The 25,615-nt window shown below is 39.7% G+C and overlaps 1 protein-coding gene across 3 annotated transcripts in view; it reads left to right on the forward strand.

Annotated features, from left to right (window-relative positions):
- Positions 1-25,615, forward strand: part of slc26a7 (solute carrier family 26 (anion exchanger), member 7) — a 42,604-nt gene that overhangs the window by 174 nt on the left and 16,815 nt on the right. For 2 of the 3 annotated variants that reach the window (XM_002934422.4, XM_012965222.2), the window contains exons 2-12: positions 706-905; positions 3,958-4,068; positions 7,362-7,531; positions 11,743-11,907; positions 15,104-15,256; positions 18,933-19,015; positions 20,518-20,665; positions 21,091-21,204; positions 21,474-21,551; positions 21,636-21,731; positions 23,723-23,829. In XM_002934422.4, the coding sequence (XP_002934468.3) occupies positions 706-905; positions 3,958-4,068; positions 7,362-7,531; positions 11,743-11,907; positions 15,104-15,256; positions 18,933-19,015; positions 20,518-20,665; positions 21,091-21,204; positions 21,474-21,551; positions 21,636-21,731; positions 23,723-23,829 (1,425 nt within the window). Of the gene's footprint in view, positions 1-8; positions 611-705; positions 906-3,957; positions 4,069-7,361; positions 7,532-11,742; positions 11,908-15,103; positions 15,257-18,932; positions 19,016-20,517; positions 20,666-21,090; positions 21,205-21,473; positions 21,552-21,635; positions 21,732-23,722; positions 23,830-25,615 lie in introns of those variants that run through there. The other variant, XM_012965223.3, reaches the window with a different exon arrangement.

Raw genomic sequence — 25,615 nt, forward strand, 5'->3', positions numbered from 1 at the left:
AAATGTTGTTTCCCATTTTGGGAGGGTTGGAGGGGGCTGCACATTACACTTCCTGTTTATTGTCCCTACCAGCATCTTTTCATAAAGTTACCTCATGGTTTCACTCACTGCCTATTTACGCTTTACAGATCGCTACACTCCTCTTATTAGAAACGCATGCTGCAGATCTGGATGAGAACAACGTAACTACACTGAGATATCTTTGTTTTTATATATAGTATTTCGTCCAGGTAGTAGCACCTCTGGTTATTCTCATCTCCAGAAGGGATAACTCCTTTTGCACAAAGCTAATGAGAACTACATCTCCCAGCATGCCCAGCCAGCTGTTGACTTTGCCGCTCTGCAGGGAAGGAGAGGAGTGATGTGGGAATATAAAGAAGAATGATGATATGCATGCCTGCAGCCTGCCATGCATGAAGACTGTAGCACACACACACACACTCAAGGCTGCTCTGGGGTTTATATAACTGGCCCCTCCCACTCTAGCAAGGGCACATATAATGAAAGAAGTACAGTTGGCTGGAGTCAGTCACACTGGGCCTTGTGCCAGGGCAGGAAATGTAAGGTTACCCTCTCTCTAAAGTTCCACTTGGCTGAGCGGCGTCTCTCGGTAATGAAGGAGTTTGGGAGAGACTAACTTGTCCTTTTCTACTTCCCAGCTAAACATTTACTCTTTCTCCTTCTGCTTCCCTCTTGTGGTGCCAGTATCATGCACAGATCCAAGAGGCAAAGATGGGTTTCTTCCACGTGGGAGCGGGTTTCCAGCATCGGCTTGCCAGATGTGGCGCTCTGGTTCCGCAGAAGATTGCCCATTTTAGAGTGGGCACCCAAGTACAGCGTACGGGAGAGTTTGCTTCCGGACACAGTCTCGGGGCTGATGCTGTCAGTGCAACAAGTGACTCAAGGTACTGTGCCTATCTGCTCTAAACTCTGGGGGTGCACTGAACAATAGGCAGCAGGGGTACTGCATGTTCCCCTCTGGGGCTCCCTGACACTGGCAGCGCTACAAGCTTCAGTCAGCGGCTAGCTGAGAGTGCCAGTAATTGTATTTCAGGAACAGCCACATGTTGTTTATACGAGATCCTTGGCTTAGGGACAAGGGGGTCCTGTTACCATTCCCTCCACAATGCGCCTTACTATTGCTTTAGGAATAACTGGGTAATACTGCATAACACAAGGATAAATAGCCTTCACCTATGTAGCTGTTGTTGGTCTGTATCCCCCGATAGCCTGAGGCTTAAAATCATAACCTGATTGTAGCCTAATTGTAATCATAATAATAATAACAATCAAATCTAATTGATATTGAACAATTTAAAGGGCAATTTTTAAAAGCCACACTGTATTAGCACCCTACATGCATCAGTCATTCCTGTGGGGTCCCATATGGCTCTCTTGGGAACAACACTGCACATGTAGCGGCCAATCAGAGTTTTGCTCTTGTTATCCAAATTGCATGGATGCAATGTTAATGATTTATCCATAGGATATTGGGTTAGTGCAGGAACCAAGGGTTATTTGAGGAGTTTGTGTGTAAAGGGTTTAGGGCTCTTAGATTGTAAGCTCAGCTGGGGCAGGGACTGATGGGAATGATGTATAATCTCTGTACAGTGCTGCAGAATATATTGGTGCTATGTAAATAAAAGATGATACTTGTGAGAGGGGAAACAATACATGCCTATTAAGTATGTTTTAGACACAAACATTAACAATTAAAGGCAAAATTAAACATTTGTTATCGTTCCAATTTTTGTTTCATGTATTTGTTTCTTAAATAGAACCACCCAGCTGACTGAGTAGGCAAAACATACCTTCCCCACATATTTGTCTGTGTTTAGTATACTTTATACTGCCCTGCCCAAACAATCTTGGTCACTTGTGAAATAACGCTGCAAAGCAGGAAGGCTTTCAAAGAAAATACCTAGAAACTTCCTAGAAAGTACGGAAGATAAAAACACGAATCTAAGCAGAACAGGTGTGGGATCTCTCATCTCTAAACCTGGTATCCAGAAAGTTCCAAATCCAAAAGTTCCAGAGTTATATCTGCCGCAGTTGCACCCCAAAGGTCAAAATGCATGCTATTGCAAACGCTAATTTTCAGTGAATCCTGCACAATTGTAGCTATCATCTTTATAGTTGGATTTCCACCACCTCCAAGGTGGTAGTAGCTCCTGGGTACCCCAACATCAGCCCATGAGTCATCAGAAAAGACAGGATGGACTAAATGGTACAAGGATGCAAGTATCTTTAATGAATGCTTCTTTCGGTCCACTCGCGCAATTGTGTATGTAGTGTAAATAAGCCGTTTGGCTTTCTTTCCACCTCAGAGGACTGACTGGTCGCAAGTGAATAACCACTTTTGGTAAGACTTCTCTAGACTGTAGATGGGTGTCTCAGGGTGTAATCGGTTCCTGCCAGTTCTTAGCTGATGCTAGAAGTCTTGGGGTTTGGAGGGGAAGTATGTTTGGGGGGTATTTATTAAAATTGGAGACAAACATCACTGGTGATGTTGCCCATAGCAACCAACCAGCAATAAGATTTGAATGCACCTACAAGTTAGAATGCAAAAGCAAAGATCTGATAGGTTGCTATGGGCAACATCACCGATGAGGTTTGTCTCCTATGTTAATAAATGAATAAATATACTTCCTGTATTTCTCATCTGCTGCGCTCAGATCCCTTGGTGACCACTTCATTTCTGGTCTCCAATCCTGCTGGTTTGTGAACTGTGTAAGGCTCTAAGACTTTTGCTCAGTGCTGTATATTTGTGCATATTATTGGGAGCTGCTATACTGCTTGCTCTCTCAGAAAAGTCCTTCATAGAGTGCACTACCGATGTTATAGTTACTGCAGTCTTTGTGAATGCTTCAGTGCTGGTATGGTAGTGCTTGCCTGTATGCACAAATGATAGGCTAGGGTAACCCAATAAATACAAATGAGTTCACTTGTAACTCTGTGGGTTAAACCCTTGGAGTTACACGTGAACTCATTTGTAAAAAATTAATTAAAGCTTCTGAAATACCAACAGCTTAACGGCTGCCTACAAACCTGTGGGTGTGCCGCCAGGCAGAGACTGATTTTTATTATATCACACCCAGGCCTCCATCTCTGGAAAGCAGAATTTCTTACCACTGTGACCTTATATGGCCTACAGTTAAAGCAGCAGCTTACAGCACATTAATATTAACTTTTAGTGTGATAAAGACATAGGTATTTAAATACATCTGGGCAGTGGGCTTCATTTTGTATTTGGTGTGTTTCTTAAATATGTTATGTTTGTGTTCTGTGGCAAGGAATAAGTGATGAATTGCCCTTAATGAAAGATAAGCTATACAAAATAAAAAAATCACTGTAGAAATCAAACCACCAGAGGTGTTTCTGGTTGCCAGGTCGAATAACCCTGGCGACCAGAGAGCTTTTTCAGTTGCATGCTGGCAGGCTAAGAATTTAAGAACCATACAGAATAAATAATAAAGACCAACTGGTAAGTTGCTTACAATATGTTATTGTATAACATAGAAAAAAATTCTAAAAGGATGGACTTCCCATTTAATATTATACCATCACATGATCCGTAACAGGAGGGGCAGGGACGGTCATGTCATCATTATTGATACAAAAGCACCTGAGAAAAGTTGTTATTTGTAATGTACCTTTTAAAGACAATATGTGTTTTTTAAGGTGAACCTCCCCTTGAACCTGATAACACCTCTTCGTATTAGTAGATTCATTACAGGAAGAATGCATTCTTCATAATTATGAAATAGATTTACTTTTACTACTAGCCCAAACTTTCTGTGACTTTCCAAAGTAAAATTCCCATGATCCTCTATTTCCCCCAACCTCCTGCCATGATTGGCTGGATTCCAAGGCAATTCCTCAATAACAACAGTATAAAAGCAGTATACTTGCCAGTATTCTACTTTCATGAATGTAATACCGGTGCTTTATTTGCAGGACTTGCGTTTGCTGTAATGTCATCAGTTCACCCGGTATTTGGATTATACGGATCCTTCTTCCCTCCATTAATATATGCAGTTTTTGGCATGGGGCGCCACCTTGTCACAGGTAAGTCCTGACTACAGGATACATATACTATCTGCCATATTCCATTCCTAATCACAGAAATACTGTTACAGGTATAGGATCCGCTATCAGGAAACCCATTATCCAGGAAGTTCCAAATTACAGGAAGGCCATCTCCCATAGACTCTATTACCATTTTTAAAACTTATTTTAAAACTTATTTTAAAACTTATTTAAAACCTTTTTCTCTATAAAAACAATCCAATTGGATTTTTTCATTTTTAAATGATTTTTAGTAGACTTAAGGTATGAAGAACCAAATTATGGAAATACCCCTTATCTAGAAAACCCCAGGTCCTGAGCATTCTGGGTAAGAGGTCTAATGTGGTGCATTGTTAATCAGTTAGCAATTACTCTAGTGCAGCTACGTCAGTCTTGTAGGTCAAATACATGGCCTTAAAGCTGACGTGCAACTAAATTAATGTTTATCATGGGCTCAAGACTCGGTATCCATGTTACTTTGCAGCTGAATGATTAGTGGCATTACATTCTTCTGCTTCATTAGTCGCAGAGCTCTTTCTCCTATGGAAATACAGACAAAGACAAGAGATTCTCTTCACTCGTATTCATATGCTATGGACATTAAAGGGAAACGAAAGGTAAAGTCACTTGGGGGTGCCAAAATGTTAGGCACCCCCAAGTGACTTTAACCGCTTACCTCGTACCCCGGGCTGGTGCCCCTGTTGGGAGAAAACAGCACCAGCCCGGGGCACCTGGAGCGCAGCGCTTCCGTGTTCTGGCTTCCTCTTCCTGAATGCCAGCGGTGGGCGCATGCGCAGTAGAGTGAAAAGCCGACTTTAATGTTTAAGTTCGGCTTTTCACTCTACTGCGCATGCGCGCGCAGCGAAACAAGAGGAAGGAAGCGCCGGCAGCTACCCCGGGCTGGTGCTGTTCCCTCCTCACAGGGGCACCAGCCCGGGGTAAAAGGTAGGTGGTCAAAGTCACTTGGGGGTGCCTAACATTTTGGCACCCCCAAGTGACTTTGACTTTCTTTTCCCTTTAAGACATTTTGTGCATTAAGCTACCAAAAAATGCCCTCCCCTTTAAGCAAAAACAGGGATTGTTTGTCCATATATTGCAATATATTCAAGCTGGCCAGTCCTACACTCACTTTCATCTGATTCATTAAGAATTCTACTGCTTCATTATACATTTTCACAAGTTTTACCTGCAAATTACTTGCTTTCAAGGTAAAAACCTGAGGCTGTGACGACATAATTCATACAGACAAAAACAAGAGATCCCCTGCTATTATCAGTATGCTAAGAACATTAAGACTTTTTATGTATTAAGCTACTAAAAAAATGCCCTTTCCTTTAAAAAATAAGGGATTGTTTGTCCATATATTGCAGTATATTCAAGCTGGTGAACTACATCAAAGTCACCCCTGGTCTGGCCAGTCCTATGGAAATAGTCATTGTTGCAAACAGTTGTGACGGCACATTTGGCTCTCATGAAAGAAATAACACAACACGTAGAAATGTTTATAATTGAAATGTAAACAGAATACATTATAAAAGAAAGGTACATTAAAGGGGAGAGGCTCTGCACCTCCTGCCAACTGCAACACTTTCTCCAGTGTAACTATGGTCCTTACAGCATATCCAGAACAGCCAAGCTGCGCAGCAATGTACTGCTATGTACCTCTGGTCTTTATTTTTATTAACACCCTCCCTTATTAACATGACCCTCACATTCAATTTGGCCATTTTATCATTCTACTATGGCATGCCTGATCCATACACATATCCTGGGTTACCTCCTGCCACCTACCTCTATTGTTAAATAAAGGCTCTGTGTGTATTAAGTAATCTGCCATTACATTATCACTCCTGTGTTAAACAAACATTTTCTGTGTGCTGCTAGCATTATGCCATATCTCCTGCTGCTGTTGTGCCCTGTCTCTTATTGCCCTAGGATTACTTTGCTTCTCTTAATTTCAAGGACATACTTTACTTATTCATTTTACAGTTTGGCAATTTTCATGCCAGGTATTGATAAAGGGATAAACAGGCTGCTCTGTGGCGCTGATTTTTTTATGGCTACAAGGTTAAAGGGAAGTGTAAAAATAGGAGTGGAGGGGTCTGTGATAGAGAAAAGGGCAAGAAGTAACAAGTGACGGTACAAAAAATGTATGATAGGTAAAAGTGGAACAGGTTAAGTGCAAAAATCACTTGGCTGTGATGCAGAGAAACCTGGGTTTGATTCTTGGTCTACAAGACTTGGGCAAGACACATTGTCCTTCAGACACCTTCAGGTAGGCCAACCATACATGGGAAGGATCCATTCATTTGATGGTTCCTAAGTAATTAGTGCTAATAATAAGCTGCCTGGTTGGTTAGTAGTCGAGTCAGTAGCCCATGTTGGCTTGTATATGGCCTACTTTCAATCTTATGGTCTATGGCACCGGTGCTCACCAGTGGGCCTAGCTGGCTAAGAGCCCAAGGCAGCCGGGCAAGCCACCTTGTTTCCCTCCTGAGGGGAGAGAGTGAGTTGGGGGCTGTTAAGGGAGGTAAGCGACCAGTGGCAGTGGAGGGATTAGGGTCTGGACTAGGGATACCCTAGGCATTACCCCCCCATCACTGCACCCTAGGCACATGCCTCTTCTGCCTACCCCTAGTTCCATCCCTGCAGTACCAACATATTTAGGTACATTGCTGGTCCAGAATTACACAGGGGGCAATATTTGCACCTGCGGATTGTACCCTGGACTGCCCTCTCCCATTCACTTAAATGAGAAATTCATAACACAGTCAGTACTGACTCTTTTCAGTCTAAAAATGTTCTGGTGAGGTTATTGCTCTGCAAAGCAGCATAAACAACGCCTTTGGAGAATATAAGGGAAGCCCCAGTGATCAAGGCTAGTTTCTGTTTCCAGTGTAAAATGGTTTGCTGTTTAAGCTATTATTTCATTATCGCCCACTTCTAGTTCCTTATTAATTATGTAATATTTATAGTGGCCTCTTCCCTAGGAGTCAAACTGAGGGGTACTGGGGAATAGCTTTGAGATCCATAATGTCAGCAGGTTCCATAGAAGAGTGTGAATGGAGAAAAGCCAGGTGGATATACAGTTGGTCTCACACCGCATACTTCCGAGCTGTAGGGATTAGCAGGTCATGTCAGTGTGCACACATTACGGCGCCTTTATAATACATGCTTAAACATAAATGCCTCTATTCAGACAGTGCCCTACCAGCATGGGATCATTGTGCAATGCTAAGTATTTCCACTAAGGCTGACCTGTTGCTAATTGCTTGTGTGTGTTTGCCCCATAGGAACGTTTGCCATCACATCCTTGATATCTGCCAGTGCAGTTGAGCGGCTGGTCCCTCCATACAGCGGAAATGTCAGCAACTCTTCATTGGGCCCTCTGGGCTTATCTGAGTTTGAGATGCAAAGAATTGGCGTTGCTGCGGCTGTTACATTTCTAGGTGGAATCATTCAAGTATGTACAGTTGTCATACGTGAGTGTGTGCATGGCTGTTATTCTGCTTAAATCCCCCCTTTGGTTAATCATTCACACAAGGATAATGTATTGCCTGGAGGAGAACTACAGCTTAAAGGGAAACTATGGCGAAAATGAACATTTGATATAAGCTTCATAATGCTGAAATAAGAAATTTTCGAAATAAAAATCAATTCAAAATTTTGACCCACTTCCGAAATAATCAAGCTTATCTTCACTTTTCTCTCAGTATCTATTTCTCTTAATTATCTTTTCATGCAGGAGTTGGGTGTTTTGATTGACAGATCCAATATATCTTTTGGAGGGGGGCACCTTCAGGGGAAACTCGGTGGGGTTGATTCTGCTTTCTTAAAATACAGGGCCGTGTGTGCCATTAGTCGAATGCTTCCAAAGCAAAGAAAATTTTGTGGCCGAACACTCTTTTATGTTGGAATTTTTATGAAACGTTTCGTCCAAATGAACCTTTGTTATGAGTTCACTTATGCAATCTTTTGCTTTCCCTGTCGGCTGCTTAAGATCTTTTCTTTTTAGTTTTAAGATGTGTACAGTATTGTTACAGTGGAATTTATAAGCTCTTGGTGGTATTTGTTTAAGATGAGAGCTCGGGATAGCACACTCTCAGCAGGTACACACCATGGTAATGCTCATATGCATATACATACTGTATATAAATATGAAGCTATAGGCAGAAAACCCTACATAAAGTAACAAACAGTAAAACAGAAAGTTGTATATTGGAAACAATGTGAATAGAAAACACTGCATGTGTTTATTTGGTATTCGTATCGTACCACAATATTTTCGTACGATCACGATGCAGAAATTTTATGAATTTTTGCCAATCGTACTATTAAAAGTCAGAAATTTGATAATTCAGCCCCTCAGAGTTGCATTTATTTAAGTAGTCAGAAAGCGCTGCACTTAAAGCCCATAGGAGGCTCCCAGGGCCCCATGAATTTTAGGGAGCAAGAGAGGTATATATCAGGAGCAAGACAAGACTGCAAGCATTGATTTGCGACAGTAACTCTATATATCTGTGTTGCCCAGGCTGCTTTACTTTGTTGGTTGATCTAGATTTGCCAGTAGCTACCTGTGAGTTGCAAGAACAGCTGAAAAGCTATAGGTCACATAGACACCTGATACGTATAGGTCATACTTATGGTATGCATACCCTTGGCATGCTTCTGGAGTTACATTAGGGGAAATGCACTTGCCTCTAAGTTTACACACAGGTACAAACATATTCCAATTAGTGGTTTTGTGTGTTTGAATATGCTTTATCATAGGCAGAGAATAATGAAGATTTAGGGAGGCTTAGCCAAAATGAGATCAGCTTGTATATAATTTATAATTGTAAGTTCTCCAATGGAAAACCTTTTAAGGGTAGTCTCCCCAAATCAAAAAGTCACCCTTCTCCCTTGTGTTTATACCCCATTACCCCTTGTGCTACCTCCTGTTATGTTCAATAGGTTTCACTTGAAGGTGCACCTAGAGAGCATATACACGAGGGTGAAATAGTCCTCAGAGGGTTTCTATAAACAGATGGAATGTTACTGAATAACTGAAGCTGTGTGTTTGTCATGGTTCCGGAACCAAATTAAGACAAACAAAGCAATTTTTATGCCAAAACTGGCAAGCCCCAAGCCATGCCAACCCTAGGTAATCATGTTTAATGGGCTTGTGTATTGGATCCAATCTTTCTAGCATTTAACGGTGCATTTTGAGGTGTAGGTCTTGTAGAAGTTGCTGCTCTGACCCCCAATCTGTTCTTTTATACCTTTGTTTTTAATAAATAAGTGACTTGGGCCGGACTAGCAGGTAGACTGTCTCAGGGCCATGGGTTAATTTAGTGACTAGGGCCAAGCATGCAGTCTTGAGTGAAGAGCAGTTTATGGTTTAAGAGGCATTTTTAAGACCAAATAAAAATAAAATGATCAGGAGCAGAAAGCGATTAACTAGAAATTATGATTACGAGAGCAGTTTCAGTATACAGAGACTTTGAAAAGTGCAAAGTTTATATAAGGCAGTAGCTGTGATAAGATTAGAGACAAAGGACACCGGGAAGTCAGAGATAGAACTGGGTGTGACTTATGGTGCTTGCAGCTGTTGCAGGTAGTAGGAGGTTTCTCTTGCTTGTGAACCTTGTCAACTTTCTCTTATTTTAGAAATTTGTCAGGTTTCATACTTCATAAACAGAAATATGATGCTGAAAGAATGTGAGAGTGTCCCCCAAGCAACAGTAGTATTTAAATTGTAGCAGCAGATGAGGACATTCTCCCGGTATTAACACCATGGGCAGATTGAGAGGAGGCTAAATATGGTGACTTTTGGCAATGCCCTTCCCTTGTTTCAGAATTTACAACTGTGCCAAAGTATAAAACTAATGCCACACAGAGAGTCTCCCCCTACACTGGCATACCCCTTTCCTTGAGCTTGCGCCTGGAGCCATTGCGTCGGCCTGGGTGCATGTACATGGAGCAGATTTCGGAGCAGAAATGCATACTTGCACATTTTGGTGCCGAAACCTGCACTGTGTGCCTACAGCCAGGCTGAGGCAATGCGTGCAGGCACAGGGAAAAGGTCATGCCAGCATCAGGGCTGATTCTTGGCCTGTATTTAGACACATGCTGATAGTCAGCCCTGTGTAGCATTAGCTGAAAGGCAGTCCTGTTGCAGGGCCCTCAGTAGTTCTAAAGGTGTTTGAGCCATTGATCAACTTTATTCTGTATTCCTCCCTACCAACTCCAGTAGTCCCTCTGTTAGCCATAGATTTGTGTTACAATACTCTCACACCAGAAAAGCCTGTGGGTGTCCCCTACCGTAAGGTTCATGGCCAGGAACCAGTAATGGAAGAAGACTCCCACAAGGGTTCATTTAATCCGTACAGGGAGAATATAAAGCTGTGCTTAGCACCAACAGGCAAAAAGGTTGATGTATGAATAGATTACTGTGGACTGAATACCATTTTTATTAAAATACAACTTAAAGAAAGGAGGAGATTCATATTAAAAAGCATCTGGACTTGTTTGGACTTGTCGTAAAGCAGCAGAAACTGCCTCTGCAGAAAGAACATTTTATTGTGATTTAACCTAAAATCTGTTAGCCCAAGATTCTAAAGTGGCAAAGTTGTATCTAATGCTTACCAGTCCCAAATGCACACAAGTTTTAAGTTAGTATGCACATTTTATGAAACATACTTCCAAATATGAAAGTCCACCCCAGAGCACACTGGGCTTATTTGTTGCAAGGCTTATTGGCAGTGTTTAGACTCTTGTCTTTTTCAGGACAGAGCAGAACTTTGGCTAAACACAGAAACCCTGTACCAAATAACACCTGGCAAAGGGGCAGTTCACATTTAAATTAAATTTCAGTATGATGCAGGCATTGATATTGGCAGACAGTCTGCAGTTTGGGCTTCATGTTTTATTTGTTTGTAGCAGCTCTTTGGTTCAGAATTTGGGCAGCTACTGTATCTAGTTGCTGGATTCTGGGTCCATGATTACACTAGTAACCAGGCAGTGATTTGAATAAGAGATTGGAAGATAATAGAAGAGGAGCTGAATATAAAGATATGTAATAAAAAGAAACCCACACAGGCAGGGGAGAATAAACAACAATGAAGTATTCACAACTTTCCTTTAACAAGTCTTCAGTTTGGGACCCTACATTTAGTGAATTGCCAGGGACAAAGTGTTTCACCAGTGTTATTATATGAAACTCTTCATTGCCACTCTTTAAAGACATCATTAAAAGGAAACCTGAAATCCATTTAGAGAAAATAACACACTCCTGGTGCAGCTAAACAGGGGCAGTCCCCCTCACGCTTATAAAAGTCTGATGGACCAGTTAGAGGACTGATGTGAGAGTAAGGGGCATAGGGTGAGCATGACAATACTTTGAGAATGACATCTATTAGATGTCAAGTTATTACCCTGTGTGTTTTCATTTAGGTCAGGCCTACTAAAATCAGGGAATTTTTTTGACTTCTCTGAAGCACCCCACCTCTCCCTCAAAAAAAAGATTAGAAAAGATTTCACTAAGAGTAAATTTGGCAATGACACAAAACACTTTAGATTTTGGGAAATAGCTGATTTCACTTGCCATTGCTTCTTTCACTTTATTGTAAAGTACTCTAATCTTTAACTACTGCCTTTTGTTTCATTTGTATTGGCTTATATATCCCTTTTTAGATCTGCCTGTTTGTGTGCAATCTGGGCTGCGCCACGTTCCTTTTGTCGGAGCCAGTTGTTAGCTCAATGACAACAGGAGCAGCTACACATGTGGTGACGTCACAAGTGAAGTACCTGCTAGGAATGAAGATGCCTTATATCTCAGGGCCCTTGGGGATGTTCAATGTAAGTCCAATGCTGTTTTTGTTGAAGTGGTGCTCATATAGACAGTTAGGGAGTTATGTAATAAAAGGCACGAAGTTTGCCCAGGAGCAGTAACCCATAGCAACCAATCAGCAGATAGAATTTACTAGTCACCTGTTTAAAAGCAAACAGCTTATTGGTTGCTAAGAGTTACTGCTACTGGGCTAACTTAGTGCCTTTTATTACATATGGGGGTTAGAGCTTTGCATAGACTGTGAACAATCATCCTGGATGGGAAAGGGAGACAGAACCCAGTCGTAGCAGATGCAGAGATTGTGTTAACCTACTTAGTTTAAGCTCTCTTAATAGATTAGTGCACATATGTTTGCCTAGATGTCTGTTTACATAGGATCTCAGGGATAAATATCAGTGTGACAACAACAAATATCACTGTGAGGTTCCCATTCCCACTTCTTTAAGGAAACCTTTTCTCCATTCAAGCAAGTCTACATTGAATTAATTTTGAACTACAAAGAACTTATACAAGAAGAAGTTGTTGTAACATATTTGTAACATTTAAGAGCAGCCATAGTGCGCGCTGTCCCATTTTAGGCACAAGGGCTCACTGCATTGTTTTCCACTAGGATTACTGCTAGGAAGTGTGACTTGTAGGAAGAATGAGCTCACCCATGATCAATGCCTTGCCACAGATATATTTAGTACCTATAAGACTCTGTAACCTTTACAAATATATCTGCGTGTTGCTCGCATTTTTTAACATGATATTGAGAGTGCTTTAGAGCACTGTTGCTATTCATTTTTTCTATTTTAGTTTTCATGATATCCGCAGCTTTACATGGTTAATACCAAGAATTTGTAGCAGTTTCAGTAGACACTGAATTGACATTAACCAGGCAGAACAGCAGGGCTGCTCTCCTGTTGCAAATTTATAACATTAGCAGTTAACTACTAATTTTATAAAAACTGAAAAAAAAAATGTCAGTTATGGGCTTTGGTGAGGGTAGACTGGTGAGGTAGGCTGGAGCATCAATGTCAACAGTATCTTCAGCCTTCAGTGATACTGATGTGTTTCTATACAAACCTGGAACTTGTTTGTATTCTTGCAGTTGCAGAGCACACTGTAGCTTAGTGATATATGTAAAAGTACCCAAATCATAAAGATAACCAATATAGGAGCCTGATGGGAACAGTGTTTTTTAAAGGGAATAGCCCCTTTAGGGTGAAGACACATGGGCAGATTAATTGCCGTGACTTTTAAACACTTGGTCAAGGCAATTTAGCTACCATAGGTAAATATATAAGTCGCAGTGACCAATCACCACCGGTTGCGGTGTGCCAGTTAGTTGCTGCGACTTTTTATACAGTCGCAGTGACTAATCGCTATATGTGGTTTGACCACCACTTGCTGTCAGGTTACTCTTCCATACCCGGCACATTTTCCCCACTCATGTGAGTGGGAAACTGCGTGACAACAAGAAAATGTGTTCCAGTGCAGTCTCTGCCTGATGTCACCTGTGTCTGCTGTAATTAGGGTCATTTATCAACTCTGGGCAAGTTTGCCCATGGCAGCAACTCATTGCAACCAATCAAATTGCATTAATTGTTCTACCTGCAGCTGGCTGAAAAAAGCCAACCACTAATTGGTTGCTATGTTTTTCTGCCTATGGGCAAATTTGCCCTCTGGGAATTCTCTCAACTTTCATGGCATGGATGTGAAAGCTAGCGGGCATCAGGGCTGTAAGGTGCCAGGAAACATTGTACCACCTGTATCTATCTATCTATCTATCTATCTATCTATCTATCTATCTATCTATCTATCTATCTATTTATCTATCTATCTATCATCTATCTATCTATCTATCATCTATCTATCTATCTATCATCTATCTATCTATCTATCTATCTATCTATCTATCTATCTATCTATCTATCTATCTATCTATCATCTCAGTTCTTTTAGGAGTATCGGGTTTGTATCACCTGTGCAAAGCAAAAAGTGAAAGCTTATCAGTATATTTCTGCAGTAAATTGGGCACCAGCGTAGCATTTGGATGTAATTGAAGCAGGAACCATCCACCCACTTGTGAAGGGAATACATTTATACAAAGACTGATTAAATGCCCTGCTTTAACCATCTGTTTTATATGAGTTCTGATTATGAAAGGCCTCTATTATGTACATATGCGTCAGCGTATTTACTGGCAAATGGGGGAATATTTTTGTAGCCAGCAAATGATTGCTTTCAGAACACGGTGTGATGTTGTTGCCAGGTACGTCAATAGAAAGCCCTATCTGTAATGTACATTTGTGCCAAAGCAATGATTGTTAACTTGTTCCACAAGAACATGAGCATGACATAATAGCGCACCCATAATGGATTTTCTGCAGTTGATTTTGGATCACCTATCTACGTCTTTTGCTTTTAAACCTCTTCTCTAATTGGCTGGTTTATCCTTATTGGGCTCATAAAGAAATTCCAAAGAGCCATACAGCCTGGTTGAAGATTTCTAGATGCTAGAACGGCTCTTGTCATAGCACCACATTGTTTCAGCCTATACAGTACATATTTTGCTGACATGCTGTCTACATAAGATCTTCTGTCTGTGTTTTGTACAAGTAGGAATTCCAGTGTAGTGCTATAACTTTATATAATTAAACTTACATTGTTGACATTGACCCATTTTCAGTGTATTTCAATTTCCAAATGTGGGTCTTGTGTCACTACAGTAGATGTCCAAGAACCTCCCTCGGGGTAATGGCCATCCTTATGAGTCTTTTGGAAGACATGGCCTTATCTTGATTGGTTCTTGAGCATGGCACACAATGTTCAATTTCTTTAGATGATATTTATCATGTCCCAAATTCTTGACCTTGACCTAGTTTTTTTTTTTTTTTTTTTTGAAATCTCCATGATGTTAACTGGTCTATTTTTTTAAAAAATCCATGGCCTGGCAAAAGGAACCTTAGACAACTGCTAAATGTGTCCTAAACTCATGGAAATCACTGCTTTGAAGTTCAAACAGGGTGAGCTATTTTTTTTGGGTGGGGTTGCACCTGCGCCTGCTATTGAAATAGAATCTTTATTTTTTCACTTCAAAATTGTTTCAAAAGGTAAGTAAATTAATAAAAGAAAGAGAAGGAGTTTTGTTATTGCTTCATTCAAGTAAGAAGGGTTTCCTTTGTCACAAATCCCTTCTCCATTTTGATTTTACCCCAGATCTATATCTACATACTGAAAAACATCACAACAGCAACAGTTGCAGCAGTGATCACATCAGTCATCTGCCTTGTGGTGCTTGTCTTGGTAAAAGAGTTAAATCAGCGATATAAAAGTAGAATAAAAATGGAAATTCCCATTGATTTAATATTGGTGAGTATTATACATTTTGCTTTTCATTGTACATTGGTATAGCCATTTTTTAGCTTTGACTTAAGTCTGGGTTTTTTTTATTTAGGGTCAGCTGATATTCTTTGCACTATGCATATCAGGAATGCAAGGGTGTCCTATTTGTATATAATGGTGTAAGTACAAGGGTTTCAGTAATTGCATATGTGGCCAGACTCCCTCCTGTATGCGGCGTGCACTTGGTGTGCTCCAGTGTTACTGATATCAGGAGGATGAGTAAGGCCCTTGGGGAGGTAACAAGTGCACTAGTACTGAGAGTATAACATCACTGGCAAACTCCCCTAATGGCTGATTAGTACAGGCTGCAAACCCAAGGGATTACTGGTTGTTTATAAGTGCTATGCTGCTCTTAACAAATAATGGCTGAGAGCCGTTGTAATGGGAATTTAAAAAATAAATCTTTCCAGTATTTCAAGTTTCAGACAGTGAATTAAATTTTATTTGCCTTAATGTTCATTTAATAGCAGTTGCACACCTTTTAGTTGCCAGTGTTCACCTATGGGTGCCAGTTGCCATATACAGTACCTGGATTCTTACAATACAGAGCCGTGAAGACTTGAAATGTTGCTTTCTGTGCCCAAAAATACTGCTAAAAACTGCATTTGGAGTGCAAGCTGAAGCAAGGCAACTATTAGAGAGCTGAAATTACATAGTCCCCTTGATTATATACTGAGGAACAGGTTTACTAAAACTCCATAATTTCTCTTTTTTTTTTCTTTTCAAATTCAACTAAATTCATTTTCCGGAATGTCTAATATTTACTTAAGTTATTGCGAGAAAAGTCATAAAAAACTCGACTTTTTCAAATTGTCAGTGTGAAAATCCTGACTTTATCAAATTGTCGCTGTGACAATTTGAAAAAGTTGAGTTTTCAGACAAAACCCAGCGAAATCTCTAATGTTTCGAGACAAAAGAAAGAACTTCAAGGAAAGGACATTTGGCATTGACTTGTACATGAACTCAGCAAGTTTAATCTGGCGAATTGTCAAATTTGAATTTTTACCTGTTCAGAGGCATAGTAAATCTTTTTTAAAAAAAATCAGAATCAAGTTTAAAATAAAAAATCATTGGTTATTAAATGAGCCCCTGTGTGTTTACTGGGTATTGATATACAATTATTGTTTTCAGAAATTCAAATATATGGTAGAGAAATTGGTCTTGTCCATTATATAGAAGAAACCCTTCTAAGCATATAAATATAACAACCCTTCAGATCCTTATACTAGTACCACCATCCTACTCTTTTTTTTTTTACAGCATCCTTATTTGTATACACTATAAAATCTTATGTTGGACAAAGGTAATGCACCACTCTTGTTAAATCTAATGATATTAGAAACCACCTGGGAGTTGTGGCCTTTTATATGGTCAATGAACTCTTCAATGACATATAATATTTTACATCAAGGGTTGTATTATCCCTTGCATATTTAGATCCTTCTGTTTGACAGATGTGTGATGTTTATTGTTATTGCTTTGGAATGACATTTTGATTGAATAGTAGTGAACCTTTTTGGACTACAGAGCTAATGAATGAGGAAATGAAGCCTTCTAAAGGAAGGTAATGATAAAGTTTTAGGGCCCTGACAGACGGGGCACTTTGTCACCTGTGGGAAATCTCCTTACCCATGGAAGCGACTGAAAATACCTGCCCCCTGCAGCCATTTGAATCGGTGAATATAAAACACTTTTCATGTGGTGACCCTGTATTCCAGTGTATGTGGAAGGGCAAGTATTTTGACACTTTATCATCCACTGGAGAGAAGATTTCCTGTGGGTGAGAAAGGACTCCCATCTGTCAGGGTGATTGGGAGCAAATGCAGTACTTGAGAGTACATGAATAAACATTTTGAGATGGACAATGTATGCAAAGAAAATAAATCCAATTTGTATATTTAGAGTCAGACCAGATGCCATAGGGATTAAGCAAAGACCCACGTCAGTAGACAGTAAAAGCTAGTAAAAAGGCTGATAACAACAGGAGTTGTAGCACAGATCAGGACAGGCAGCAAAGGTCACACAACAGGGCCAAAGCAGCAGGTTGATGGGTAAGCCCAACACATGGATGGAACAGAAATGAGCAGGGGACAGAGTAGGCAGGAGGACTTAAAAAAAAGGCGTACTGTCCCCTTCCAACACCTGCTAATAGGGAATGTGAAGAGATTCTTACAGAGATAGGATAAATATAAAGAACTTTGGGGAGGGGGAAGTTTGCTGACTGTAGGAATAGGAATGCTGAAAAATATAGGTTGAATGCCGAAGGGGAGAAAGTTAAGAATTGATAAATGCAAATGGGCAGAATTAGAACAAAGAAAATTTGTGAGTTTGTTGGGACTATTGGAAATTAACAAGGGCTTGAGAGATCTCATACTAGGTAGGTTTTTGGCTATCATGGAAATACAGAGAAATGGTGACAATGGAAATTACACTGATCCACAGGCTTCACATATTTGCTGACACATACGTTCAATTCCATAGCCTTGTAATGTAGTTACAGGAAGAAACTTAACCTCACACAACAGCAATTGCCATCCTCATATTGTACAAACAAAACATAATTCACTATATCTAGCCAATCATTTGTGTGAAACTGCATAATTTCAAAGAAGTTAGGTTCTTTCATCTCAGTGTAAATATATGTGCACAGAAGCTTCCTCCATATTCTCATGTTACAGGGCTCTGCAGTGGCACCAGAGTGACATTCCTGGAGGGGGCCATAATTGGCTCCAAGGATTATACACAAATTACATAGCCTTAGTGCTTTAATGAAATGCTAAGATTTGAATGTCTCTGTGACCCTCAGTCCTTGGTAGCGACTGAAAATTGCAACTCAATTAAATGTGCAAAATAACTTATGTAATAATTGCAGACAGAAAAGCAGGGCTGCACACTTGCAATAAGCTAGGCTACACCATTGCTACATGCAACCTGCCATTTAGAATCTGGAGCTTTTAGACTCCTTTGGTTCAAGCTTCCCTGAACTGTCTCTTTCTAGCCAATGTAGTTTGCTCTGGATAGTAGATATATTACCTTTGGGTGCTTGCAGTAGAGATGGGCCCTGTGAAGTTACTGGCATCATGGTAGTGAGTGTTTGACACTGAAATGACATGTCCCTGTTAAAGGAAAACTATACCCCCCACACAGCGATGTAGGGCTCTATAAAATATATGCATAAAACAGCTCATATGTAAATCCCTGCTTCATCTAAATAAACCATTTTCATCAAAATATATTTTTTTAGTATGTGTCATTGGGTATTCCTAAATAGAAAATTGTCATTTTAAGTACTAAGGGCCGCTCCCTAGGATCATAGGATTCACAGTGCACACACACAAGCCAAGGCACACATACATGCGAGGCCCCATCAGCCAATGAATAGCCTTGAAAGTCCCTGCACTAAGGGTTGCGCTATTTTAAAGTAGTAAGGGCTGCATGTGCGAAAACTTGAACATGAAAAAAAGGAATTTATTTTTTCTTTTGGAGAAAATAGATTTTGGTTTAAGGACCACTTCCACTTTATAGTGGCCAGAACCAAACCCTGACATTAAGCCATGAAATGTAAAGTCTTCTTGTCTTGCATTTGATTAAATGTTTATTAACTACATTATATTTCTTCTAAAATATATTTATTTTTGCACAGATAATTTTAACATCTCTCGTGTGTTATTTTATTAACATGGAACACAATTATAATGTCGAGGTTGTGGGACTCCTTCCAAAAGGGTAAGAATATTTAATAGAATGTAAATGGGAATAGCTATAAAACATTAAGCGCATATGTAAATTTGGATAGAAATTATGGGAATTGTAATGTGAGTTGCCTGTGTGTGAATGGAAGATCAAAGGGGTTGCATAGAGCATAGCATGGGCAAATGTGTTCCTCCAGAACCTGTATGGAGAGGTGCAATGAGGCACCAATATAGAATGGCACACAGTGTATCTTCTGTAGATATCCAGGGTACCAGCTACGCATACAGTGCAGGAATGGCCATAAGGCCCGTCCTATCATAGCTCAGCAGGCTGATGAGATGAAAGCAATGGATTGCAGACTGAGGAATTTGTACGGTTGTGTGTGGGGGTGTTTTTCTTTAATATGAAAAATGAGCAGACTTGTCTCATAACCACAGAGTTATTTAGGGTAAATAATACATTAGGCTATCAGGCTCATTTGTACAACATTGATAGTAGGTGCAGGGTGACCTGAGGTGCTTCCTATTTAACTAAATACAATTTTCTCCCTGTCCCATTTTGGCCGGGCACATTGCCTGGCAGTTAATGAAAGAAAGAAAGAATACTTTTTTCAGTTTTTACAGAATCCAGACTACTTATTGTAAAAGCAGCCCTATTGGCTTCTGTCAAAAAGTCTTCTATTATGGGGGTTATGAGGTGCCTTTGAGTCATATAATTATTATATATTTCCCCACTAGGCTAATTTTTGTTTAGTCCAACAAAAAAAAAAAATTCTGGGGAAAATACTCTATACTATACTATATAGTATACTATATATACTATATAAGAGGCAATCTGGATCAAATAGGGTCACCTTTATCACTGCTACAGGTTGAAATGATCAAAATACAGCACGTGCCATGTTCCTAAAGCAAGATGGAGCTTCTGTTACATGAAACTCTCCATAGCAAAACGAATACTATAAAAAGGAATAACTCCCAGTGTCAAAACATATTTACCTGTTGTGCACCTCCTAGACATTGGGGTGGGGCACAGAATCATGGTACAGTCCCTAAGCTATATTCTGTGGTTTTATGTTACGCCCTGATGTTGATCGGACAGGCATTGTAGCCATTACTTGTTTGCGTTATACCGGTAGCACACTATACTCTTTGTTTTCCCTTGTGTGTGTGTTTATGGTGCACTCTGATTGACACTCATGACCATTTTCTTTCTTAACTGGACAACAAATCTGACAATATAATTATGTTCACTGTGATTTTTATTTCAAAGCATACAGTCTTCTGGTGGCCATGCTCACTGACCTAAATGCACATTAAAAACAATAATAATAATTCAATACTTTGAAATAAAAAATCACAAAGTGAAAAAAATCTGCTTAGCATTGGGCCAGTGAAATGAGAGGAAAGACCAAGTGCCCAAATATCTCTATAAGGCACTATATAGTATTGCGCTAAGCGCTGTAGTCCTAACATTGGTCATTAGCTTGCCCAAGAATTCATTCACTTGAAAACGTTTTTATTTTATAATTTTAGGATCCCAATACCACAGGCTCCACCAATGGGTATTTTATCTGACATTGTTGTTGAAGGCTTTAGCGTTGCTTTGGTTGGATACACAGTTTCCATATTTCTTGCATACAACTCTGCCAAAAAATTCAAGTACTCTGTTGATGAAAACCAGGTAGGAACACTCTGTCATGTTGTATAAAATTAATGTTGAATGAGCTCTGTATAAATACAGTTCACTAATGCTATTGCCACTAGTATGTAAATGATGGCTATAGCACTTGGAATTCTGGGGATGGGAAGGTTGCATTGTAGAAAAAAACAAAAAAAACTTGAAGCCATTCTCAGACCAGAGAACATGCTATAATTATTATTATGAGGCTGCACAGCCAACCAGTAACTGATGTTTTAGCCTGTTACCCAATATATAGTTTATTAATGCTAAGTTGTTGTAAGTGTTGTAAGTTTTTAATTACATTTTGTTAATTATCATAAATGTTTTTTTCCATTAGAGCTTGGGTTAAGTTCATTACAGTTTTGTTTTCTTCTCTGCACCGGAACCAAAGATAATAAATGTAATATCATATGTTTTTTTTTTAGGAACTTCTGGCTAATGGCTTGACCAATGTGATCCCTTCCTTTTTGTTCTGCATACCCAATGCGGGAGCTCCGGCACGGTCATTTGTTTTGTTTAGCAATGGAGCGAAATCCCAGGTCAGATTCTCATTGAAACAGAAGCGAGTGGTGTTTTTGCTCATTTTTAATGATCGCACAGTGGGCCCCAACCCAAGTGGGCCCCAGCCAAGGGCCATTTCCATCATTCTTTCCTTATTTCCACCATAGGTCTATATGATTCATATTATATTTGCCACAAAGTTGTGGTAACATGAGAACTGTAGGTTGACCATGACTGACATACTTTAAAATGTTAAACCCATTAGAATCATCAGAACTGAACTAATACCAGGCTTTTTTTTCCCCAGGTAGCCAGCTTAATATCATGTGTTATAGTACTGCTGGTTATTTATTTTATTGGACCATTTCTGTGCTGGCTGCCAATGGTAAGCTTTCCAAGCACTACAATTTACATCTGTTTGTATAACAAAATGTTCACTTTGGAATAATCTGCCCTCTTTTGGTTCAAGTGCGCACTGGCGAGCATTATTGTGGTGGCATTAAAAGGAATGCTCATTCAGTTTAACGACCTGAAGAAATACTGGAATGTAGATAAAGTTGATTGGGTGAGTTGACTTTTATACCTTTAAATGCCTTGGGGATATTGGCAGTCTGTGGGCAAAATCACATACATAAAATAAAAATCTAACATTTAAAATAAGAGGTACTAGTCTGTTTTGGTTCATCAGATCTGTTGCAATTAATAAACTTGTTACAATAGAACTTTTAAAAGGTATTCTATGCAAAAATGATGAAGAACCTTTGGGCTGTGACATACGGGGAGATTTGTCGCCGCGCTCCTCCCTTGTAGTGGGCGACTAATTTCCCCGAAATGCTATCCCACTGGTGAGAATGTAAATCGCCGGTGGGATGGCATACGCAGCTCCGTTATTTGCCGAAGTCGCGGAAGTTGCCTTGAGAGGAAACTTCTGCGACTTCTTCAAATCGCGGAAATTAGTAGCCGTGACAAGTAGCTCCTTGTGTCTTCACCCTTATTGGAGGCAAAACATTCCAATAGGGTTTATTAGTTTTTTTTAGTGGACTTTAAGTATGGAGATCCAAATTACAGAAAATCCCAGGTCCTGAGCATTTAGGATAACAGGTCCCATAGCTGTATCTCTTTGTACAGGCCATAAGAAACCTAGGGGTTGCTTCTGTTCATGCTACCAATGAAGTCTGCTTGGGTGCATCCTTGTTTTTTTTAGAGACAGGACAACCTGAGGCAGTGACAGCTTAGGCAATGCTAAAACTTCAAAAGATGATTATTAAAGCTTGAAATAACACTGCAAAAGCAGTATGGTAGATATTTACCAATATCCAAGGAAAAATAAAACAATAAGGTAAAGTGTTGCTTTAATGTTATTTGTACAAAACGGATGAAATATAACTGTATAAAAACTTAAAGTTATAAATGGATGAATCATGCAAAAGTCTTCCATCAATGGCTATAAAATATATTCCTTTATTGCTTGTAAAACCTATATATAAAATTCTGGGTAATTTAAATGAGAACTAAAGCCTAAATAAAGAAGGGAAGAAATGTTGTACATTATGTTTTAGGTTTTGATCTGCCCTGTAGCATCAGCCTATATTACAGGTCAACCTCATTTTCTGATTGATATTTTGTAACAACCCCTAAGCTTAGCTTCTCAGCAGCTGCCTAGAGCCCACTGAGCATGTGAGTGTCACAGACACTTTCCAAGATGGGGAGCTCCTGTGACAAGTTTGAAACCCTGGATCATTGCTGCTATAGAGATGCTGAAACTTTAGGCTGGTGCATTAAGTACAGTATATAAAATATGGCATTTTTAGCCATATTCATTTCTAGAGTTTAGCTCTCCTTTAAGAGGAAGTGCATAACAGATGTGTTGTGATACCACATAAAAAGAATGTTGGGCATGCTACTTTTGAAAGGCAAACTAACACAAAGTGCTATTGTTCAGGGCTACTGATAATATTTACATACACGCTGCAGTGTCAATGTTTGCAAACTCTGAATACAAAGACATTGTTTCTCTTCTTTTTGTTTTTAGCAGAAAGCAGTCTGTTACCTTCTGCTTTCACTTTGTCTGACTTCTATAATAAACACATTCATGCCCTGTGATAGGAATACTGTGTGAGGCGAAATGCCTGTAAATTGATTTACACAGCGGAGTTCCCAGGCACCATCTTCTGTCCATTCCGATCCTCTTTGTGTCTATCTGCCGGTACGAAGCCTGTAGGAACATGCGCAGTAGGGGCTAATAAGGAATCAGCTGCGCAGGCTCCATGTCAGGTGAAGAAACCTGAAGATGATCAGAATGGGCAGAGGATAGCACCTGGGAGCTCCGCTGCGCCGCTCTGCATTTTTATCTCAGGTTTCACTTTTCTATGTAATAGACTGTTCAGGAAGGGAGAGGTGAGAGGTGAGGATGGAGGGCAGTTGGGGGGCTTTTGTACCTACAGGGGTTAAGTTCCCCATTATACCTAGCCCCCCATTTGCTTGCATGAAATCACGTTAAGCTGTAGAGTAAACTAATTTAATTTAAGCTAATGTTTGTTCTTTTCTAATTACCAGGTAATATGGATATGTACATATGTGTTTACCATATGCTTTGCTGCAAATATAGGACTCTTGTTTGGAGTTTTATTCAGTATAGCTTTGGGAATGTTACGACTGAGCAGGTAAGGAAATATTCTGTATGTATTCTGTATGTATGGGTGGTAATGTAAAAACAGTTACAATGTTTGCACCAGGTCTAGGATACCATATGAACCAATCATTTAAAGGGGAACTCCACCCAAACAAAACTTGAGCTTTTTAAAAATGAAACATAATTTAAAACACCTTTGCAATATACATAAATGAAAAAATATGGATCTTTTTCATGATTTTTAATGTAGTAACATGGCTTAGAACAGTTTCCTAAGCCCCGCCCCTGTTCCCCTGCTGATCTGGCTGACTACTTTGAGACTCAAAAAAAAATGTAACAGTAGTCGCCTGTCCTCAGCCTGCCTTCAGCCTGCATCCTCCCAATCCCACAATTCCCTGCACATGTGATGTCAATAAGGAAAGGAACATCACAGTGCAATGCATTGTGGGTTATGTAGTTCCTGCATGCTGTCTGTAAGCAGTGACAATTTTTAACATTTTGTTCAGAAGCTGAAGTTCCCCTTGAAAGTCTGATTGGCTATTGTGGGCTACTAGATTACAACTTTGAAACTTTTCTATGAAGTGTAGAGCTTTAAATAGTCAATTATGTTATTATTATTAATTATTATTATTATTATTATTTATATAGTGCCATCAGTTCACGCAGCACTTTACAGAATAAAGGGGTACAAAAGACAAAACAGTTAACTTGTACATATAGACGATTCACAAAAAATACAGTTACAAAATACAGTTACATTTGGATAAGGATTGGAGACAATAGGCAGAGGGCCCTGCTCACAAGAACTTACATTCTAAAGGAGAGAGACCAATATAAAGTTATATTTCTTTGATGCTATGTCTCCCTCCAGTATGGAAGTCCTGCCACATTTCCCCAGCTGCCATCAATTTTTGCCAAGAAAAGCCTGGGATTGGGCAACTTTGCTCTTACATACATTGAGAGTGCACCAAGTCTTTAATCTCCTGCAGGGCATATAAGATATGATATGATGCTTCCTTGCACGACATTGTTTGAGTGGAATGTGTCTGTGTGGTACAGGGACCCTTCCCACTGCCATACGTCTAGTCCTCCACTTCATTACTCTGCACAGAAAACCCATATGCTATGACTTGTGCCTTTTAACTATAAATATTAGGACATAGCTATATATTTAAAAAATACTGAAAACAGATGAGGAATTGGACACTGACTTATAAAATAATGAGTAGTGTTATATGAACTAGACCTACTGTAGTCTGGAATCTTTGCACTTGCTTATATAGGTTAACCTTCAGAATGCTACATTTTCATTATATGAGAATTATTGTTACAGGTCATTAAAAAGTATTTATTTTCTCTGTGGTAGCCATGCCCATTAGTCCTCTTATAATCAAGTGGGTGAGTGAGTTTTTCTGTAGTCAGCTTTCATTTCATACTTTGACCTGCCCCTTAGTGTTGACCGTCGTTCTTCTATCACAAGCACCTCAAAATCTGGACAAGCACATTTTCGCATGATATTGTCCGCCATGTTCCACAGTAATGGCAAGTGCTCTCCTACAATTCCAGGCAGTTTCATTGTCACTGTTTTCTTTAAGCAAAAGAATAATAAACCAAGTTCATTAGTATGAAGCTTGTTCTTAATTTGGTGCTGTAACAGGGTCAACTCTTTATCTGGCACGGCTTGTAGTTGGTGTTTCAGGTGCCAGGTATGTTCTCAGCATAATATTCTGTATGAAGAGCATTTTGTGTATAAGAATATTATTATGCCACAGAGGAGATTTCTCTGTGGCCAGTGGGTGAGGCTGTATACAGGATCA

This window comes from Xenopus tropicalis, chromosome 6 (assembly GCF_000004195.4).
Source record: "Xenopus tropicalis strain Nigerian chromosome 6, UCB_Xtro_10.0, whole genome shotgun sequence".
In the NCBI taxonomy this organism is placed as follows: Eukaryota; Metazoa; Chordata; class Amphibia; order Anura; family Pipidae; genus Xenopus; species Xenopus tropicalis.